The sequence below is a fragment of the Coffea eugenioides genome, chromosome 5, assembly GCF_003713205.1.
Source record: "Coffea eugenioides isolate CCC68of chromosome 5, Ceug_1.0, whole genome shotgun sequence".
Lineage (NCBI taxonomy): Eukaryota > Viridiplantae > Streptophyta > Magnoliopsida > Gentianales > Rubiaceae > Coffea > Coffea eugenioides.
Window position 1 is genome coordinate 45,620,649 of NC_040039.1, and position 22,041 is coordinate 45,642,689.

Sequence of the window (22,041 nt, forward strand, 5' to 3'; positions counted from 1 at the left end):
CGAGTCGAGTTGAGTTTTGGCCTAATCGAGCCGAGTCTTGACATAATTTTAGTGAACTCGAATTCGAGCTCGAGCTCGACGAGCCGACAATTTCAAGCTCGAGCTCGAGCTCGACTTGATTCGAGCGAGTTCGAACTCGAAAAAAATAAAAAATAATTTTATTTTATTTTTTAAAAAATAAATAAAATAATATTTTTTTTCTTAATAAATAATAAAATATTAAGGATATATATAATTTTACTATTAAAATAAAAAATAAAAAATATATATACTTAAAATAAAAAAATAATATATATATATATATATATACACTCGAACTCGCGAGCCGGAACTTAATATCTTGAGCTCGAGTTCGAGCTCAATTTCGACTCGAGCCAGCTCGAGCTCGAGTCAAGCTTGACTCGAGCCGCTTGCAAGCGACTCGGTTCGTTTGCAGCTACAACAGATATAACAGACAGAAGAAATTTCCTTCAAATATAAACAAATCATAAAAGATAACACTGTAAAACTCCAAAATATGTTATAATTACATATAAACATTACAGCTCCAAGGTTTGTTCATATCTTCAATGGGCAGATTTAGTGTATATAAGTTCTAAACCCCAAGATCCGACTAGATAAATTTAATTAAGCCCCAAATAAAATAAAATATGAGAAAAACTCAAATCTAAAACTAAAAAAAAAAAGAAAATAAAAAAGAAACTCCCATAAACTCTTACTAAAAAAATTCTAGGAAAAAGAAAATATTTTATACAGTTGAAAATATTTTCCTCCTCATCAACCTTTCATGCCTGCATTTTTGGCCTGTGAATTTTCAACATCTGTCAATTAATTTTACAAATTTTCTTCCAATGTTGGTCCTATTTAACCATGGTTCAATTTTTCCTAGGGTAACAATGTAAGAATTAAAATAAAAAGAAAATAGGCTATACTGGACATAACACAACTGGTGAGACCGTGATCCTTAATTTTTCTCACCCAGACAGTGTAAAAGAATTCTTCACACTTGACCCACTCATCTGAAAATATATTTGGACCATTAGTGTAAGGGAAAATAATCAACAAAACTATTTTTTTGGACAAAAATCAACAAAATTATTTGAGCTAACTGTCTCTATTCCTCGGTAAAATGTAGAAAATGAGGTGAAGAACCAACCATATGCACATCCACGTTAATTAGGATTCTCTTCAAATTTTATGCCAAAATCTAACCTTCTATGATTTGCATTAGGTGATGCTCTGAATTTCACTTCCATCTTCCTTCTCTTCTTTCCATCTGCCCAAATGTGGAAACCAATTTCCATTTTCATCTTTCTTTTATTATGCCACCGTATAAGCCCAGTTAGATCAGATGCATCTAACCATCGTTACCAACCTGGAGAACCTGTCCCTCTTTATGCTAACAAGATTGGCCCTTTTCACAATCCCAGGTTTCATCACTTCTCCCCTCAGTAACCATAATTGTAGTCAGATGTCCATGCACATGAATAACGTTGGTAGATTATTGTATTCAGATTGCTTTTGTTTTCATGAATGTTCTATATTATTGCGAGAAAGTTTGTTCATTCCTATGTTTTGTTTTGTGATTTTCCAGTGAAACCTACCGATATTTCGACCTTCCATTTTGTATACCAGGTTCTATTCTTCAATTTGGTGATGAATTCTTGAATTTTTCGCTTTTTTCATTAGTGCATTCTTCAGGCTTTGATCCATTTAATTCTAAGGCATAAGATCATTAGCGAGTTTCATTAATTTGAATTGAACGTTTGTTTTATTTCATTTCTTTACCTAAACTCCAAATTTGAGTTGCTGGGATGCCATGCATAAGCGATCATTCTTCCAAAATTTTTTTTTTTTTTAGCAATGTTTGTTTTTCAAGCACTATTATGTTTTAGCCATGTAATTCACCAAAATTCAGCTGTACCACATTGCTTTATATGAGGTTGCTCCATCATAAGTAAATGCTTACTTTTAAAGCTGACTACATATATCTTCACTGCTCCCTTCTTTGTTACGAGTCTCTAAATTTTCCACCTTCTGTCAGTTTGTTGTGATTGTTATTAAACGTTTTGGATACATTTGACATACGAACTTTTAAGTATTTGGGATTCAGTGATTACCCAATTAGTTTGATGTTCAAAGTGCACATTGATATGTTGATGTAATTCCTTTTGTTGATTTAATGTTGGCTTTCATATATTGATGCAAGGTTAGTGATGAAGCTCAGAAGGGCTAGGATAATTTTCTGAATTGAGAAACTATATCGAAATGCTTTGTAGCAGTCGTATCATAGTTTCATATGCAGTAAATTCATGTTAATTAGGAACTTTTTCTTCTTCAATGTGGGAATGGTGAGCAGAACTATAAGGGTTGTGCTGATCAGAAGTTTTAGCAGTAGCTTTTCTGCCCGCAGGCTTTTACCTTTTTATTTATATTGTTCTCTGGATATCAAGTTAATTGAAATGACAGATCATATCAAAGAGAAAAAGGAAGCTCTAGGGGAGGTGTTGAATGGAGATAGACTCGTTAGCGGCCCTTATTCCCTTGATTTTCTAGTGGATAAAGAATCTGATCTCCTGTGCAAAAAGAAGCTGACAAAGGAAGAAGTTTCTCAATTTCGAAAAGCAGTTGAAAAGGACTATTATTTCCAGATGTATTACGATGACCTGCCCATATGGGGTCTAATAGGAAGGGTGGACAGAGAAGGCCGAGCAGAGAATGATTACAGATATTATCTATACGAACATGTCCATTTTGATATTCAGTACAATAAAGATCGAGTGATTGATATAACTGCAAGGATGGATCTGCATTCAGTTTTAGACCTGACGGAAGATAAAGAAGTTGATGCTGAATTCACATATTCGGTAAAATGGAATGAAACTGATATTCCTTTTGAGAAGAGGATGGATAAATATGCTCAAAATTCATCCCTACCACATCATCTGGAGATTCACTGGTTCTCAATTGTAAACTCTTGTGTCACAGTTCTCTTGTTAACTGGTTTCCTTGCTACCATCCTCATGCGAATCCTTAAGAATGATTTCATCAAGTAAGTGCAATTTAGATTGTTAAATGGTTTCCTTGCTACTATTTCCTGCAAATCCTGAAGAATGATTTCATCAAGTAAGTGCAATTTACTTAACTAGATTGCTATTCTCTAATTGTATGTGTTTAAAATCAATCTGTTAACCAATGGAAGGTACACACATGACGAGGAATCTGCTGATGACCAAGATGAGACAGGGTGGAAGTACATTCGTGGTGATGTTTTTCGCTTCCCGAAGTACAAGTCTCTTTTTGCTGCAGCACTTGGCTGTGGTACACAGCTGTTTACCCTGTAAGTGCCGAGGTGACTTGCCTTTTCCTGAAATAATGCTAGGCTGAATCAGCCAATTCTTGATCATTCAATGGTTAATCAGTGATCATTTGAATACAGAGCAGTGTTCATATTTCTACTGGGACTTGTTGGTGTATTTTACCCCTATAATCGAGGTGCTCTATTCACGGCATTGCTGGTCATGTATGCTCTTACTTCTGGAATTGCTGGTTACACATCAACCTCTTTCTATCGTCAACTTGAAGGAAGTAATTGGGTATGTGCTGCCAGATTCTCATTGCCTTTTCCATTTTCGAATGATGCTCTTCCGGTTCTTCAGTATTAACTAACCACAAGAAAATTTCTCCTGCTTTGGTTTGTGGTATCATTATGCTGAGTCTGATATCTTAATTTGTGTAACAGGTGAGGAATCTGCTGTTGACAGGGAGCCTTTTCGGTGGGCCGTTATTTCTAACTTTCTGTTTCCTTAATTCCACTGCTATCGCCTATAGTGCAACTGCGGCGTTGCCATTTGGAACAATTATTGTTATAATTCTGATATGGACATTAGTCACATCCCCATTGCTTGTACTGGGAGGTATTGCGGGAAAGAATAGCGGAACTGAGTTTCAAGCTCCTTGCCGCACCACAAAGTATCCTAGGGAAATCCCAGAACTGCCTTGGTATAGATATACCATCCCTCAGATGGCAATGGCAGGATTTTTGCCATTTAGTGCAATATATATTGAGCTTTATTACATATTCGCAAGTGTATGGGGTCACAAGATTTACACAATTTACAGCATCCTGTTCATTGTCTTCATCATTCTCCTCATTGTGACCGCTTTTGTCACTGTGGCATTGACATACTTCCAGCTTGCTGCTGAAGATCATAATTGGTGGTGGAGGTAGATTGTTTCTTGCACCTCATATGTTCCAACTTATTTTATTTTTTTTGTGTAACATTTGTATGCTATGAACTCCATCTTCTGTGTTTTCTATCCCACTGAAGTAACTAGTCTACCGAGTGCTCATTCATCTTGAATTTTATAGGTTTCACTGAAGCAACAAAATTAAAGACATAGTTTGCACATACATTGATTGAAAAAATACAGCTTCCCACAAAACTCTAGAGGTTGAAAGGTACATGTGTTCTAAAGGTTTTCTTTGATGCCTGTTTCATGAATTAACAAAACCATCTCCTAATCCTGCTGCTAATTGTGTAATCCGAATTTCTAATATTAATCCTGGTGCAAATAAATTAATCTGAAGTTGTAACAATTCATTATTGCAATTTGATAATATCTCCACTGTTGTCCGATATGGAATTATCATTTCCAGTCTTTAGCAGTTTCTATAAACTGCCCAAGTAAACTTCCGCATACTTTGGGAAAAAACCACATCCACCCCTTGAAACAAAATCTTCCTTTTCTTGTTTTGATTCCGTCTCCTTACAGATCAGATAATCAGATCGTACTTAAACTCTTAGAGGGTAGAATGTGACGGAGTCCGGATTTTTCTTCAACAAAACCAATCGATTAATTCCTAAACTGTTCCTTACAACTAGCCAGAAGCAGTAGCTGAGTGATAATTTTCTCGTTTTACTTGCAGAAGGCATGCCATAATGATTAGTAGTTAGTTCATTAGATCCATTTGGCTGCACTCAGTTTGCAAATGGTGCTAATCTGTTCACTAATCAGCAATCCATTTTCTTGACACAGGTCATTTCTCTGTGGAGGATCAACAGGAATCTTCATCTACAGTTACTGCTTGTACTACTACCATGCCAGATCTGACATGTCTGGTTTCATGCAAACCTCATTTTTCTTTGGATACATGGCTTGCATCTGTTACGGTTTCTTCCTCATGCTCGGGGCTGTTGGTTTTCGAGCAGCTCTGGTATTTGTTCGTCACATTTACAGATCCATTAAGTGTGAGTAGAGTTTGTAAATTAAGGGATTCGTGCATCAGATTTTTTTCTGCCAGATAGAACTGATTAAAGTTCCTTGGTCTGATGGAATCCTTTTTCTCAGGCTAGCCAAGAATTTTTGCATCTGTGTGCATATTTCTTGACAATATAGTGATTAGAGGGCACTTCTTGCTATACTGTCTAGTTTAAAGAATTATTTTGAAAATTTATCAACTATTTCAAGTCATATATCATGTATATGATATGACCTCCTAGAGGCACTAATTCTCTCGTTCAGGATACTTAAGATGTCATGTTTTGATGAGCTTTTATTTAGTTTCTCTCATGAAGAATATACCACCCCTTTTGGTAAGCTTCAATTGTGTGTGGTCTCACAACTACTCTGTCCATCTTAAATTTGGTGTTGTCCTGTGGAAACTTATTGCTTTTGAAATATTGATGACATCTAAAAAGAAGAGAATAAATAAGTACAAAAGTTGCTGAAAAAATCCAGAACATAACAAGAGAGTACAACATGTTGGCGCCCACCCAGGGTAGCTCGAGTGGTTTCATTGCCCTTCTTTAGGGTATGGCGACCACGGTTCGAGTTCTGGGACTACCGTATTCGAGGGGATTTGGCCTCTTCTCTCGGGTCGCAGGAGATTAGTCGGGCTGAAGGCCCGAATACCCCTGCGTCAGAAAAAAAAAAAAAAAGTACAACATGTTGGCAAATACTTGGTAGACTTGATCCACAGCCCATCCGTAGATTAGGTGGCCCATAATTTGCCACATTATCAAAAGGAATTGGATTAGAACGAGAATCTTTTCTCTTGGCTTTAACGCTATCTCTTTTCTTCACCTTCTCCTGTATATGGTCCAAAACCTTCCCCTTCCTCCACCACCACCTTAATCTACTCCTCTTCCTCTTATTCTCTTCAGATTCGGGTGGTGGCAATGGTTACTAACTCCGATCTAGTCAAATATTAATACCTCTTTCTCTTGCAATCGAATTTCTTAGAATAGATGCTCAAGATTTTTCATAGACCCACAAGGTAAATTCTACCACCATAACCACATGAATAAGAAAAGAATATCATCGCATGGCTGGCCATTGTTTTGTTGGGTGGAGCAAATTCGTTGCCAAAGAGGGCTTTATTTTGAAATTCAAAATCAACACAGCAGCAAATCCATTGATATGATGAGCGAAGACTTACAACCAAGAATTGCATAGACAATAAGAGAGTTGCTCTGCCTATGTTTTTATAACTGAAGAAAAAGATGCGCTTACAAAGTTGCGGTGGCAGTCTGAATTTATTAGTCGAAATTCATTTTCTGCTCAATAATGCCACCAAAATTGTTGATTGCAAAGAGAAGGGGAGTTAAATATACTTGGATGAAATTAGACATTTAAAATTGTTAGTAATTGTATTGGGAATTTTCAGTTGGAATTATACTAGGTTGGGTAAGAAGCGAACTAGAAGTGAGAAAGCAGAAGGAGAAAAAGCCTAGTTTCTACACTTGGTAATGATGTGGCAGATTTTGGGCCGTCTTCCTGTAGACCGGGTCTACTCAAATTTTTGCCTTATCTTGGGTAGATCCGGTCTACGACCTCACCCGTAGACTGAGCAACCTAAACTTTGCCACATCATTACCAGGCACTGAATGTGCAGGAATTACGTTTTCTCTTTTTCTGCTTTTTCACTTCTAGTTCGCTTCTTGACCAAACTAGTATAATTCCAACCCAAAATTCCTAGTACAATTACTAACGATAAACAAAAAAGGTTTCGGATTTCTAATTTCATCCAAGTATGTTTAACTTCCCTTCTCTCTGTAATCAACAATTTTGGTGGCATCATTCAGCAGAAAATGAATTCTAACTAATAAGTTCAAGCTGCTGGCACAACTCTATAAGGGCACTATTTTCTTCAGCTATAAAAACATAGGAAAAGCAGCTCTCTTATGGTTTATGCAGTTCTTGGTTGTAAGACTTCTCTTATCATATCAATGGATTTGCTGCTGTGTTGATTTTGAATTTCAGCATAAAGCCCTCTTTGGCAATGGATTTGCTCCACCCAACGAATCAATGGGCAGCCATGCGATGATGTTCTTTTCTTATTCTTGTATTTATGGTGGTAGAATTTACCTTGTGGGTTTATGAAAACTCTTGAGCCTCTATTCTAAGAAATTCAGTTGCAAGAGAAAGAGGTATTAATATTTGACTGGTTCAGAGTTAGTAACCATCACCACCACCTGAATTTGAAGAGAATAGAGGAAGAGGAGGAGATAAAGGTTGTGGTGGAGGAATGGGTAGGTTTTGGACCGTAGAGAGGAGAAGATTGACGAGCGCAGGGTATGCCACAATCAAGTTTTACATTCATAAATTTCTAAATATCCTACACGTGATTTTTCGCAAGTATATGAATCACGATTGAGTATAAGGTATTAGGTGTCGATTCCACAGAGAAGATTGTCAATTACCGATGGTTTTCGAACTTCTTTATTATTTAGACTATCAGAAGTGTAAGAAATTAGTTCTACACTATAATCATGAGATAAAAGTAATATAAATAACAATAGAATGCTCCTAGAAGTATGGAATTCTTAACTATTCTTACAAATGAAATTATCGATTAAGTGAATGCTATTATTTTGGCTAGTTATAATGTAATTTCCTAATGTATATGAAGCCTACTCTCGTAGTGAATCAACTATACTTGTAATTAATTCATACCTACTCTCGTGGTTATGAAATTAATTACAAATTCATTTCTTCTATGAAATTATATGAAACAAATCATTAAAGCCACAAAGATGTACCTCTACTTTCGTGAGCGTACTCCCTAGGTTTATCCCTTCTTTGAACTAGTGTTAAATTCTAATTTTTATTGCAAACTTAACACCTTAATATTATCACAATTAATGGCCGGTTAATCATGATTAGAAAAGCAAAAGTGATAAATAACTTGGTCAAAATAATATCACCAAATAACCAAAGAAATATCACTAACAAGATATAGAAAATTCTTCCATAACTCTAGGTATAAACTTTAGAAACACACATTGAAACACAAATCCAAACTTGTATAATAACTAAGCATGAAAACAAATACAAGAGAGAAAATAGTAGAAGAGATATCACCTCTGTCACATGAGATCAAACTCTCCATCTTACTCTTTAATCTTCATCCCAGTTTAACCACTAGTACAAGAAGAATGAACAATACTAACTATACTAATCTACCCTAAGTCCCTAACAAATGAATTAAAGAAATTCTAGTGAAAACTACATTTTTGGTGAGTTTCTCTAGCCTACTAAAGCTGTGAAAATGTTCTTCTTGACCTCTTTTTATAGAGAGACTCAAGCTCAAGATGAGTTGTTTTTATTTAGTGAAATTGCTTCTTGAAACTCTCAAAGATTGCTTCTCAAAATTTCCATGCTTATCTGATCATTTTTAGCCGGAATCTTTGTAGAAAAAGTGGTCAAAAAGGTTATGTGAAAAGAGTACAAGTTCCAGAGCAAGTTGCAGCCGAAATTCATAAAAATGCGGGCAAGAAAGCGCGGCCTAGCTCATGTTTTGACCCCTCGTTTTGCTTTTTTTTTTTTTTTCTAGGTTTGCTTATTCTGGGCAGATTTCATCTTTACTCTATTTTTATACCAACTTCCCCTGATATTTTCTTGATGATGGAGGCTGAACTAGCATTTGTGTAAAACAAGAAAGTTGTAGCCCTTTGAGTTGCTTTCCAATGCATCAACAATCATCCAAATTGGAGTTTTGTGGACCAAGAAATGACTGCAATACCCTAACTGGTCAGAACTCTATTTTAGCTTTCAACAATGAAAATATACTTCTGTATTTTGACATTTTGACAAGGAAAATGGCTAAACTGGACTTCGATGTATCGTATCAATTGTAGATTTATCTCTTAGCTTCAATATGCTACAAGAATCACCTTAATCCAATGCTTGTAGCTCAATATATAGTCGAAATACTAAAAGGTGTCAAAACTGGAAACTTGCATTTCATTTTTGAGTATTTTGCACTTCATGTTTTCTTTAAATCACTTCAAATCATCAATAATCATCCAATTATCTTTTCAAATCATTCCAATTGATGATTGAATCATTAAACCTACAAAAACATGAAATTTCACCATTAAAATCCATAGAAATGCAAATTTTACCACTTAAACCACAAAATGCATATTTTCACTAGAAATCTAGTTCATAAGCTATACAACTAATTAAAACACACCAAAACTAATTAATAAAATACACTTAAAATACTCAAAATACACACTTATCAAAGGTGAAGAAGAAAAAAAGTGTTGAAACCAAGAGGAAAGATTGTAGTTTCTAATCCAATTCCATTTGACAATGTGGCAAATTGTGGACTACTTGGTCTACGGGTAGGGCCATAGATTAGGTCTACCAAGTATTTGCCTATAGACAAAGGATGAAATACATTTTATTGGAAGAATTGCAGTTTTGATCCTCAATGTTTGGCATATATGTCAAATTGGTCCCAATTTTTCAACTAAAACAAATTCAGTCCCCAAAACTTGTAATTTTAAATAGATATAGGATAACTAACAAAAATAGAACATTGACTAACTAACAAAAATAACTTTGACTTTGCACTTTTGTTCCACAAGATTTTGAAACTTATGTTTTCCTAAATTTTAAATAGTGATTTTAAGGGTTTTAACATAAATTAAAATGCAAATTAGAATGAAAGAGTATAAATGGATAAAAAGAATTCTAATTAAACTTCGTTTTCTTTTTTAATTAAATATCTCTTTAAAATATAAGAAATATATATTTTTTGTAAGCTAAGTTGATTTTTTTGGCATTTTAATAGGTTATCGATTGAGTTTGAAATGAAGTTGGCATTTTATACACATTATATGACCCATTAAATGATTATCAAGATATATAGTAACAACGGCTCTGAACGATGTAATATTTTTTGAACAAAGTGTACATCTATGTGAACTAGTTGTAAAACTTAACAACAGTGACACAATTATTATATATAGGACCCACATGAACAGTGACAAAATATGACACCTCTGTTGCAAGGATGTATAAGAAATTTACATAAAGTTACAAAATGTTAAAAAAGATTGTATAAGAAATTTACATAAAGTTACAAAATGTTACAAAAATGTAACACTGTTCAGAGATGGTTGATAGATCAACCATCCCTACCCTGCTCCCCTTGCAATCAGAATCACACTATGTTTTTCAAGATTCAAATTAGATCAACATTAACTCAATCTTGTAAACTATTCATTTCAAAAACTTTTTAAAAAAATTACAATTAGAGGGGTAATTTGTTCCAAGTCCCAATGCACTACCCATACCCAAAGGGACTTTAGGCATGATGGGTATTCTAATTTTGATGTTGGACTTGAAATGGGATTAATCCTATTGATACCCATTAATTGATGAAAATTTTTGAGAAATACTTGGGTACCCATTGGGGTCCAAATATCTCACCAAAAATTTATCCTATCAATTATTGTATATTTTTTATTGACTCAAGTGAACCATTTTTATTCTTCCAGTTAGATCCTTCAGTTTTTTTCTTGTAATTATGCTTAAAACCCCCATCTAGTTTCCTGAACTCTTTTGTCTCTAAGAAATCAGTTTTTTCTCCTTTTTTTGTAAAAATTCTGTTGCCAGTCTTAATTTAGAGTATTTTTTTGAAAAATGTTGAAAAAAAACTTCTTGTTTTAAGATGGGAACTCGATGATTGTGTAGTTAGGCTAAAGAGGGCCCAAACAGGGCTGGTGGGAACTCTTTTAATCCTGTAAATGGTTTTGAACTTCTTTTCTAATAGAATACTAACCAAAATGAATATTGGGAGTAATATGGAAGTCATTAATCTGTAATCTTGTTAGAAAATACTTTGTCCAATTTTGGTAATTTTATGATGGCTCATAGTTCCAAACGCCATTTCTTTTTACTCATAAATACAAGTACTTTTGAGTGTTTGTACGACTTATTTTTGCCTCAACTAAAATTTAGCAACATTGGAAATCAAAGATTAAAAAGTTATATATACACAGAAAATAAATAAAAGAAAATTTGATGGAAAAAGAATTTAGAAAAATATAAAATTCACAGTAAGACTAAAAGAAATTTAATAAATAAAAAATATTAAAGTTATATAAAAAAAATAAAAAAGAATTAAAGGAAAAAAAGAAAGCAAAAAATAAACTTGGATATTAGGCAGGATTAATCTAAACTCGTCCCAAAGTGATCCCGCCCAAATTAGTTCCAAAATACATATGGGTAAGATTGGACCTAAACCCATGTTACTCGGTCCCATCTCAAACTCAAATAAAACCTATCCATCCCATCCATTTTGTCACCTCTAATGACAATGAATATAGTCCAGAATCCGGTTCGGATCAACCTAATGTGGTCGGATTTGAACGGTAAAAATAATACTCTGCAGTTGCGCCACTAACTATTCTTAAGGGAAGTGAAAAAGCCTCCTGTAATTGGTAGGAGTTACCCTTAACAACAACAAAAAAAAAAAAAAACCCCAAGCGAAAAGGCTTAGCATAAAATTGCCCCAATGGATATGTTACTTTATACTAGTTCATTTAGGTTTGATATATAACTCCTTTGTCTATTTTTTTCGTCCTAGCTATATATGTCTAGTGCAGCATGTATATATGTCTTATTCTAACATGAAGTTTAAACTTTACATTACACTAAATACCTGGTGAGCTCCTAACAATGAGTTCTTTCAAAGAAATTTTTCCCGAGTTTGGTGATGGAATGGTGTCATTGTCGTTCTGCCATTGTACGCTCTTTGGTAGACAATGTTGTTACCTTCGGCTTGACTATTGGAAAACTTGGAGTTAGGACGTAAGAAAGCTGAAGAGATCATTTATCGAAATCTTAGAAGGGACAAGATTGGTGTTACATGTATAATTGCGACTGTTTGGCACTTATGGCAGGAGAGGATCAGCAGGGTTTTTAAGCAAACCAGCAAAACCAATGTTCAACTTGTTGCAGCAATTGTAAATTGTGTCCAATCAACGTGTGTATCTTGGGAGAGTGCTTCAAGAACAAAGGAAAATCTGGAACTAATGCTTGAATGGGGATTTGAATATAAGTGTTTGATGAGATCGATAGGTATTATATGTATATATGAGCCATTAACTAAGTACTTTTTTTTCCCCAGAAACGATAGATTAATATATTTCTACTAATAGAGAAAATACAATTTATGAGCAAGGACTCAAGTTTTTGTTTACAAAAGTGTATTAAGACACCGAGAATCAACGAACTCCTCATCAAAATAGATGTGCATTAACTAAGTACTTAGTGACTATAGAGATAGAGGCCTTAGAGTATATAGTGCTGATAGATACAGGAAACAAAGATATGATGTAATAGATGTAGAGCTTATTGTACAATTATGCTGAATTCAATTAAAAAAAATACTTCATCCAAAAAAAAAAAAAGATTGCTAGGTTAGATATATACGAGAATCAACAAATTTGGAGGTGGTCTATTGGGTTCAACAAAAATCCGTATGCTTTTTGCCCGCTTGTGGAACATTTGGAGCAACATTGCTGACTTAGATATACACGATAGTAAACAAGCTTAGAGGTGGTATAACTGGTTCAAGAAAACGCGCTTTCTTCCCAAATCTACCCTTTTTGGTTGGGTAATGCAACAGGCTCGGACTAATATGCCATATTTCCAGATTTGGATTGGATATCGACTCGGTTGAATTCAGAGGTCGACCGGATTGAAGGTTGAACTGGATGACGTCATAAATACGCCATATATATATGTGTGTGTGAATATTTTCCCTATAAATCAAATATACAAAATATAACCAAGAACTAATAATCCAAATCCAATTCAATTCATGTAGCAACAATATATATATATATATATATATATATGTCATGTTTTTCCTGTAAATCAAATATACAAAATGTAACCAAGAACATGTAGTAACATGTTGAATTGGTCGTAGTAACTAATCTCCCACTATGGAACTCTTCCTAGCAATTATAACCAAGAAAATTTGACTTCTAAGTCTTTGAAGCTTTTCTAGTTTTGATGTGCACCGTTCTTAGGAGCTGAAAAGATCATTAGTACTAGAATTTCGATTCTTATTAATTGTTCAAACGAAACAGGAACACCCTGATCCTGCACGCTATATATTCTCGTTACTATATTGCATATTTACTGAGGCGACTTTTGTAACTTAATCCAATGTTTTGAAAACCGGATCGGACTGGCTGGTTCGACCGGTTGAACCGTGAACCGACCATGACACCGGTCCGTTTCTATGTCATTGTTGACTTTACTAGAAAACCGGTTAAAACCCAGATGAACCGTAAAAATCGCCAAATCGGATTGAACCGGCGGGTTTTCGGTTTTCAACTTTCCCTTTTTTTTTTAAGTTTTGCAAAATGCAACCATCAAGATTCGAACTCAAGACCTTTGTAATAGAAGACCTATGTATCAACCGTTGCACCATCACATCTTATTAATTTTTTTGATAACTTATTTGTATAAAACAAACACTCATATTGCTTTTTTCCATTTTTCTTACAAAATTTCATTCTCTCATGACTCTTTCTTTTTAATCTTCAACTCTCTCTCTCTCTATCCTCTTTTCTTTTATCACTCCCTTTTTAATCAAACCTCTTTATTTTTAATTTATTGATGTTTTCTTCCATCTTTTAATTTTGTTTTTGTCCATTAAATTGAAAAAAATTCAAAAGAATTATTTTTTTAACCCAAATTATTTAATGCCACAATCACTCATTTTTATCTTATTTTTTGTTTCTTATCAAGTTTACATTTCTATTTTCGATTCTCTTGACTTCTTTCGAACTCCAAATTTCCTTTTTTAAATTGCAATCTTTAAATCCCAAAACGTATATTAAAATTTAATTTCACAATGTCTAAATTCTCATAGACGTGAATTTGTATAATTTCAAAATATTGTGATATTTTTGGGTTGGATTTAGATATAATTGAAATTGAGATGAAATTTATTGTTTTAACTTATAATTTAAAAAATTTATTTTTAAAAATCCAAATTATTAAAAAATAGTAAACTTTTCATCATATAAAGTATTAAATTAGTCCATTACATGTCTTATTTTGTGCATATATATATTTATATAAATTATTTTTAAAAAAATTCATTGAATCGGAGTTGAACCAATCCGATCGGTTGAATCTCGACCCTTTCACTTTTACCGGTTCAATTAACGTCTGATTTTTAAAACATTGACTTAATCAAACACTTTATGAGATGAAAAAAAAAAAAAGGAAACTTATCAAACAATTAAATGTATATAGCTTTATCATTTGACAAACCAACATATCTAATAAGAATTCCATGATCAAGAGCAATCAGCAAAGTCGAAGCAGTAGACAATCCAAGAGAGTGATATATATGAAAGCATCCTTCCTCAGTCCTCACCTGCAGTAACAACCAACCAAAAAAGCCAAAAAAATTTTTTTTTTAAAAAAAAAACCCCAACAACCCAAAAAAGGGGGAAAAAATTGGAATTTTTTCTTTCTACGATTTAGACATCAGAACCATACAAGGCCGCCGCCAAGCCACTTAATAGAAGTTTTACAAATATAAGACCAAACTAATAGAAGACGTTGCCGAGTGCTGAGTGCAAGACAAAAACTGAAAAAGGGCCAAAACTAATAGAAGTTTTGAGAAAATTCTACCTGCTTCTTCTACTCATGCTTGACCCTCGAAGTTTAAGTCCGAACTTCGAAGGAGATGGCAGCAATGCAAGCTTGAAGTCTGAAAATTTCCAGAGGAGAGGCGGCGGACTCCCGGTGGAAGAGCTAGGTTACCAACAAAGATTTCGTTTTGCAAACTTTGCAATTTTTCCAGCTTTTTTTCCTCTTTTTTGCTTGTTTTAATCGGTCAAATGGAAGACCAGAGAAAGTCAGTTTGGAAAAAAAATTAGGCCAAAAAAAAAAAGAAGAAGGGGAAAATCGGGTTTAATACAACTACACCAATTCACCGGTTAGACTCGGGTGTTGACTGGGTTTTATTGATTTTCTAATTACCGAGTTTTTATATTGACTAGGACTGACTACTTGGTCGGTTCTCAATTTGACCGATTCGACAAATCGATCCAGTTCAAGTCTGAAAGCAATGTTAATATGATTTAGGTTCAAATTTGTTCTCACCCTTATTGCTACATGGCTCCTTTAAATAAATTCTCATAGTTGCACTTTTTATTTTTTATGTATAAATTTCTTATTTCTTGCTTTCGATTATTGTCAGCTGAACCCTTCTAATTTAATTCAACAAATCGTAGCATATTCTATCTCACTAGAGTCCAACATCTTGCCCAATTTTGTGTGGTAAGGTAGTTGTCGATTATCTCGAATAGCGAAGGGGATGGCAAGTTGGAGGGGGTGGAAAAATTGTAGAAGGACAACAAGAAAATAAAATAGAAACAAAGATAAAAGAAGCAAACAGGTTTTTTGAGAAAAATTTTAACATTTATATAGGCTTAATAAGAGTCCATATATATTCCAATTCCTACTCGTCTTATTAATGCATTCATGATCCCAAATGTACTTGGGCTTGAATCCCAAGCATTTTCAGGTAGAAAATAGAACATAGGCTCCTTCCCCACATATACATTACACCAAGAAGAACACCCACAAACACTAACTTATCAAATTTTAAGACATTGCAACACTAATTAAACTAGAGATGAAAACCTCAGAGAATTCTACAAGACAACATCCATGCATGATTTTTCAAGGAAAAAAGGCACTAGACCACATAAAATTGTGATTCTCATGGAATTTCATAGTCATCTCATTCCCAGAACCAGAACCCTTGTTTTGACCAGGGTTATTCATCCACTGGTTGAACCAGCCAGTCCTTGGAATCCCATCCACAGGCATTGATGGTTCACCTGGTGGTGTTGTTGGCGGCTTAGCTTGTTGAGGAGGAGCCATTTTCTTGACAAATTCAATTCTTTTCTCAATCTTCTTTACATTCTGATCAACAAGCCACCCCAGATCATGCAAGTCCGCCATCATCAGGTCCTGTATACCTCTTCCAGTCAAGCATTGGTACATCACCTCAGTCATCTCCTTCTCGCGATTTTCCTTGCATTGTTTCCTCAGCTGTTCATTGGCTTTGGCAATCCTGTGCTTGATGAAGCCCTCCTGATTCACCATCTTCTTGCTTTGCTCCATTTCTGGCATTCTTTTGAACCGTGAAATCACGAGTTGAACTCCCACCGGGCCAGGCCAAACCTCAGGTTCAGATTCATATGGACTATATACAATTGCACAAGCATCAACACCGCAAAGGGTGCTGAGTTCGCTTACCTTCTTCAGCAGACCCTTCTTCCTTTTCTTATAGGTTGCTTTTCTTGCCGAATCATTAGTTATGAAAGCCAGTTTTACCTTTTTCCTAGTCATGGCTAAAGGGGAAAAGCAAGGATGCAAGTCAAGATTGGGAAGGAAGGATATGGTAGTTTGCTGATGCTATGTTGTTTCTAGTTCCAAATGGCCATTGCTATATATACTGATGTTGAATGGGTCAGAATTAATACCAGAGATCTTGCAAATAACATTATTGATTGTTGGGATTATGATGATTTGAAACATATCCTTTTGTTTGTTTTTGTTTTTTGGTAAGTGTAGAGCTAATATGGTAAGATATTATAGCGCCATTTGTTACTGCCATTTATATGGTAAGTAGTAATATGTATTTAGTTATAGATTTAATTGTCAGAGCCATGCTTGAAATATACACCATAAATTTTCCTAAATCTCTCAATCCAATGACTTACGTTATTTTTTTTCCCCATTTTTGTAAGCAACGACTTACCATATTACCACACCTATGTAACTATGATAATGCCTTAACATACCGGCTCAAAAAAAAAAAAAAAAAAAGAAGAGAGACTTGCCATACTGATTCCTAAATCTCTCAATCCATTGACTTACTGCACCTCTTCCTAAATGATTGACTTCTTCAAAAAGAATTTACTGTACCTCTTCCAACATTGATTTACTGATTCCTAAATCTCTCAATCCATTGACTTACTGCACCTCTTCCTAAATGATTGACTTCTTCAAAAAGAATTTACTGTACCTCTTCCAACATTTCCTAATGTTGTCCGAATTTTTGTAGACAAATTCATTTGGTAGAAATTTAGTAAATTCTTCTTCTCAATCCATTGACTTCTATACTTCTTCCAAAATTTCCTAAATGACTGACTTATTGGCTACGCAAGAAGAAGTTATCCTTAAACTAACATATTAAGGGTCCATTTGTTTCCAACTAATGTTGTCTGAATTTTTGTAGACAAATTCATTTGGAAGAAATTTAGTAAATTCTTCTTCTCAATCCGTTGACTTCTATACCTCTTCGAAAATTTCCAAAATGATTGACTTATTGGCTACACAAGAAGAAGTTATCCTTAAACTAACATATTAAGGGTCCATTTGTTTCCAACCAATGTTGTCTGAATTTTTGTAGACAAATTCATTTGGAAGAAATTTAGTAAATTCTTCTTCTCAATCCGTTGACTTCTATACCTCTTCGAAAATTTCCAAAATGATTGACTTATTGGCTACGCAAGAAGAAGTTATCCTTAAACTAACGGATGAGGGGCTGATGACCACTCCTGAACTGTTCACGGCCAGATTTTGGCCAAAAAAAAATGTGCGGTCCAGATCACTAGTTGTACATCGATTTTCACAACGTGTGTGGGACCCACAAAATTTTGTACTAAAGTTACACGTTGTATAAACAAAGTTACGCCGTATGCAACCAAGGTTACGTGCTGTTAAAAATGACCAAAACCGCAACCGTTCCTGCCCCTTGTCCTAAACTAACATATTAAGGGTCCATCTGTTTCCAACTAATGTTGTCTGAATTTTTGTAGACAAATTCATTTGGTAGAAATTTAGTAAATTCTTCTTTTTGGGGAAATTATTCAAATCTTTCAGCGCGAACAATAATTGGTTTTTGTACTTATATGTAGGGGTGTTAAAAAAGAAGTGAAAAAGCGGGTAACCAAGAAAACCGAATTGATCCAAACCAAAAAATATGATAACTAACCCGTAATTTTAAAAATTGTTAGGTTACCCGAATCTACTTGAAAATTTTGGTTAGAATATGGTTTTCCATTTACAAAAACCACGGTTACTTGAACCTATCGGCATATGTGTAAGGTTAGTTAAGATAATCAGCATCCAAATCTCAACCATAATTATTTAGTCATTTACTAATAATTTAAGTTACGAGACCCAAGCCATTATATATTTTATTTTTCACAACTTGTAAATTTGTATGTTTAACCGTATCTTCCATTTACTTTTTTTGTTTCCTACATTTGTTGCCACTAATTTAATTTATTCTTCTATTCTATTTTTTTTTGTTTTTCTTCAAAATTTCTTTTCCTTTCTCATAATTTCTATCCACTTCACCACTCTACTTTTTATTTTTAATTTTTTAGAGCTTACATGTTTGGTTGTGAAGCAATGAAGCAGTCTATCATCTTTAATAGAAAATGAATTAATAGTTTTCAAGAAGTAGGGAAGACGAAAATAAATGTTCAAAATATTTATGTTTTAATTATCTATTGTTCTTTGATTTTCTATTTTGTTGGTAGTTTTTTAGAGTTGTAGGATTAAATACTCTTACTAAATTAAACAACTGCTGTGTTGTTTTCTTTGTTAATTTAATTTTTTTTCTCCTACATGTACAAGAGGGTTAGGTTATCTTGTATACCTGATCCTATCTTATAGGGTAATCGATTGAATAAGGTTAGGATATGAAATGCAATTTTACTTGCAGTTAGGGTTAGCAAAATTGCAAATGGACTAATTATCTAGTCCATGAATGCCCCTACTTATATTTACTTATATGCAGACACAAGAACCAAGAAAAAAAAAAAAAGAAAACGGTAATACAACATTGCCAGCTTTAGCATGTGTTCCAAAAGACCAAATGAGTTCCAACATGGGGTTTGTTGAACTTGTTAATAAACAAAATCTTACCTCGATCATGCGAGCTTTTTTCCATCATGGACCAGTCAAATTATCTTTTCCACAACGAATCCGTTTTGATTAACTTTCATAATTGGTAAGACCAATTATTAGAAACACAAAAAAATTATTTAACCAGGCTTATATATAAATGCTAGAAAGTACGTTTCAATAAGTCGCTTTCCTCAATAATTAGATCAATATAATTGCTTTAATGAAGAACAAGTATAAGTTCTTGAAATTCTCGTATTTTATCTCAGTCTTAAGCTACGCAAGCACATTATAGCTAGAAAATTTACTATCTGATTTGAAGGACAGATTGGGATAATAATAATAATAATAATAATAACAGCAGCAGCAGCAGCAGCAGCAACAACAACAATAATAATATCTAAGATATTAGAATCATAACAGCAATTTGGCCACATTATAAGCCATTAAGTCTTATATATCTATAAAATATTGGTAGTGAATTACTTAACATACATAACTCTTCAAAGAATCTTGTTATGGCCTATAGGCCCAATGTTATTCATGTTAAAAAAAAATTTTTGGGAGACATTAAGACAAGATTAACGAGCATGGATAATGTTGTCAAACATGCTTTTCATTCTTCGGAGTTGGAGATCATTGGAGAGCACAAAAAAAATTTCGTAAACTGTTGTCATGGATAATTCTGAAGTACAAGTACTGTGGAAATTTCTATTGCACAATAAATCACAAGAATTTTACAACTGTGTTGCTCATGTAAATGTTGCAAGTTAAATTAACTTGTATACGTCCACGCTTAACAACTCCAACCAAGGCAATTGGTAATGACTAGAGTCCCAAATTAGGATTTATGTAATTGCAAAAAAAAAACTAATTATAATAAGAGTAGATCTTATATACACTGATGGAGAATGTACTATCACTATTGTTAGATCCATGATACATGTGCAATAGTTAAATTTTAAATTTGAATTTTAAATAGTTATCATTTATCTAAAGTTAATAGTGTATACACTGTCAGTGTATTAGAAGATTAATTCTTATTAATAAATAGTTCGAAGAATTTATCTAATTTTTAGTAAGATCAGTCCATTAAATTTTTTATGTTTCAAATTATATTAGATGGGTATCCAAGAGAGAGAAAAAAATAAAAAAGACAAAAAAATTAGCTAATTCAAAATTTTTTTGTTTGGTTTGCTAAAAGGAAAAAAGAATATTGCATTCTCCTAAGTATATAGTTCATATTCTTAAGGATGTTCGAGGCCTGGTAATAAGATGGAAAAAGATGGACAGAAAGCAGGAAACTTTAAAGCTATGCGCTAAATTTGATATTCCTTTGCATCATTGATGACACTCTATAGACTTGTAGTATAGATTACAGGTTTCTTTTCTTGATTTGATGTATTTGACTAAGGGACAATCCCTTCTATAGTGTACATTATTCTCTGGATCAATTAAAAATAAGGAATTTACAAAAGAAAAAAAGAAAAAAGTAAAGAAATTTGCATTTAGATGGTCATTAAAGCTTGGTCTAAAGCAATCCATCTTATTTAGGAGTTAATGATGCATTCGCTTATATTCATATTAGTGATCAATGCACACACATCCGTCGTGAATCATATGATCTAGTGAAAAATATGATAGACTAAGAAATAAATGAAGAATAGTTGAGAAATATGCACATGTACAATAGTCAAACCAAAAAGGTGAAAAAGTATAAAAGAATGAAAATTTATTCAACAATATATGTAGGAAAAACTTATAAACGAAAATAAAAGATAAACAGATTATGGAAGTATAATGCATCTAATACTCACAGGAAAAGAATCTCGAGTTGGCAAAAAACAAAATGTCGAAACTTGGAAAGAAATCTGCAAAAAGATTAAAAAAATATTTAAGTATGAATTGAAACCTAAAATATTAGATGACTCCAACAAACCCAAAAAAATATATATATTAGAAGAACCTGAGAACGTATTCAAACCTAAAAATATTAGACTACAAACCTTTGGCAAATAGTTGAAATGCTGACCTTTCTTCGCAAGTAGATTTAGAGCCAAAAACGTGCAGGAAGAAGTACAGTAAAGTGTTTGAAATAACAGTAGATAAGCATAGAAGTTTGAACAAACGTGGAGAAATCCAAGTAACCATATCCATGTTAAGATGGAGTTTTAATTTTTCAACTTTATCATGTATTGAGCCCATAAACAAGCTAAAATAGAGTTGTAAAGCTTCTTTTGCAACTGTCTTGGGCTGTTTCCACCGATAATCTTGCAGGAAAGGTTGGTCAAAAAGCTTGTGTGAACAGAACACAAGTTGATAAGCCGAAAGTAGTGATCAGAGGGCTAGATCCGAGCTTGGATGTCTCAAATTACCTCTCAGATCGCATTTTTCTTCATTTTTTACCTTCATTGTTCATTGGGATCCGAGGCCTGCTACAGTGGATCCAAGCTCGGATCCTCTGGTCTCGGATCCACTTGTCCAGAAGATCAGACGAGGGCTCGGATCATATTGGATCCGGGTCGGATCGCTTGCCCTGTTTTTGATCCACTTCAACTGATATTTTCTCTATGTTAGAGGCTGAACTAGCTCTTATATAAAACATGAAAGTTGTAGCCCTTTGAGTTAGCTTTCCAATGCATCAAGAATTACCTAATTTGGAGCTCCGTGGACTGAGAAATAACCAAATTACCCTTGACTAGTCAGAAACTTGTTTCAGTTTCGACCATAGAAAATGTACTTCAGTATTTCGACCTTTTGACTATGAAAACCACT

General features: G+C 33.9%; 2 protein-coding genes across 2 annotated transcripts in view; one reads left to right on the forward strand and one right to left on the reverse strand.

Annotated features, from left to right (window-relative positions):
• LOC113771845 (transmembrane 9 superfamily member 3-like) overlaps nt 1-5,260 on the forward strand; it is a 12,649-nt gene extending 7,389 nt beyond the window's left edge. Inside the window, exons 3-9 of the mRNA XM_027316399.1 lie at nt 1,295-1,430; nt 1,595-1,635; nt 2,470-3,052; nt 3,203-3,340; nt 3,440-3,596; nt 3,743-4,227; nt 5,041-5,260. Coding sequence (XP_027172200.1) covers nt 1,295-1,430; nt 1,595-1,635; nt 2,470-3,052; nt 3,203-3,340; nt 3,440-3,596; nt 3,743-4,227; nt 5,041-5,260 — 1,760 coding nt within the window. The remainder of the gene's footprint in view (nt 1-1,294; nt 1,431-1,594; nt 1,636-2,469; nt 3,053-3,202; nt 3,341-3,439; nt 3,597-3,742; nt 4,228-5,040) is intronic.
• A 10,760-nt stretch (nt 5,261-16,020) lies between these two features.
• Nucleotides 16,021-16,695, reverse strand: LOC113770064 (agamous-like MADS-box protein AGL80). Its single transcript, XM_027314415.1, has one exon. It carries the CDS (start codon nt 16,693-16,695, stop codon nt 16,021-16,023), a length of 675 nt encoding a protein of 224 aa, XP_027170216.1.
• Between the last annotated feature and the right edge of the window lie 5,346 nt (nt 16,696-22,041).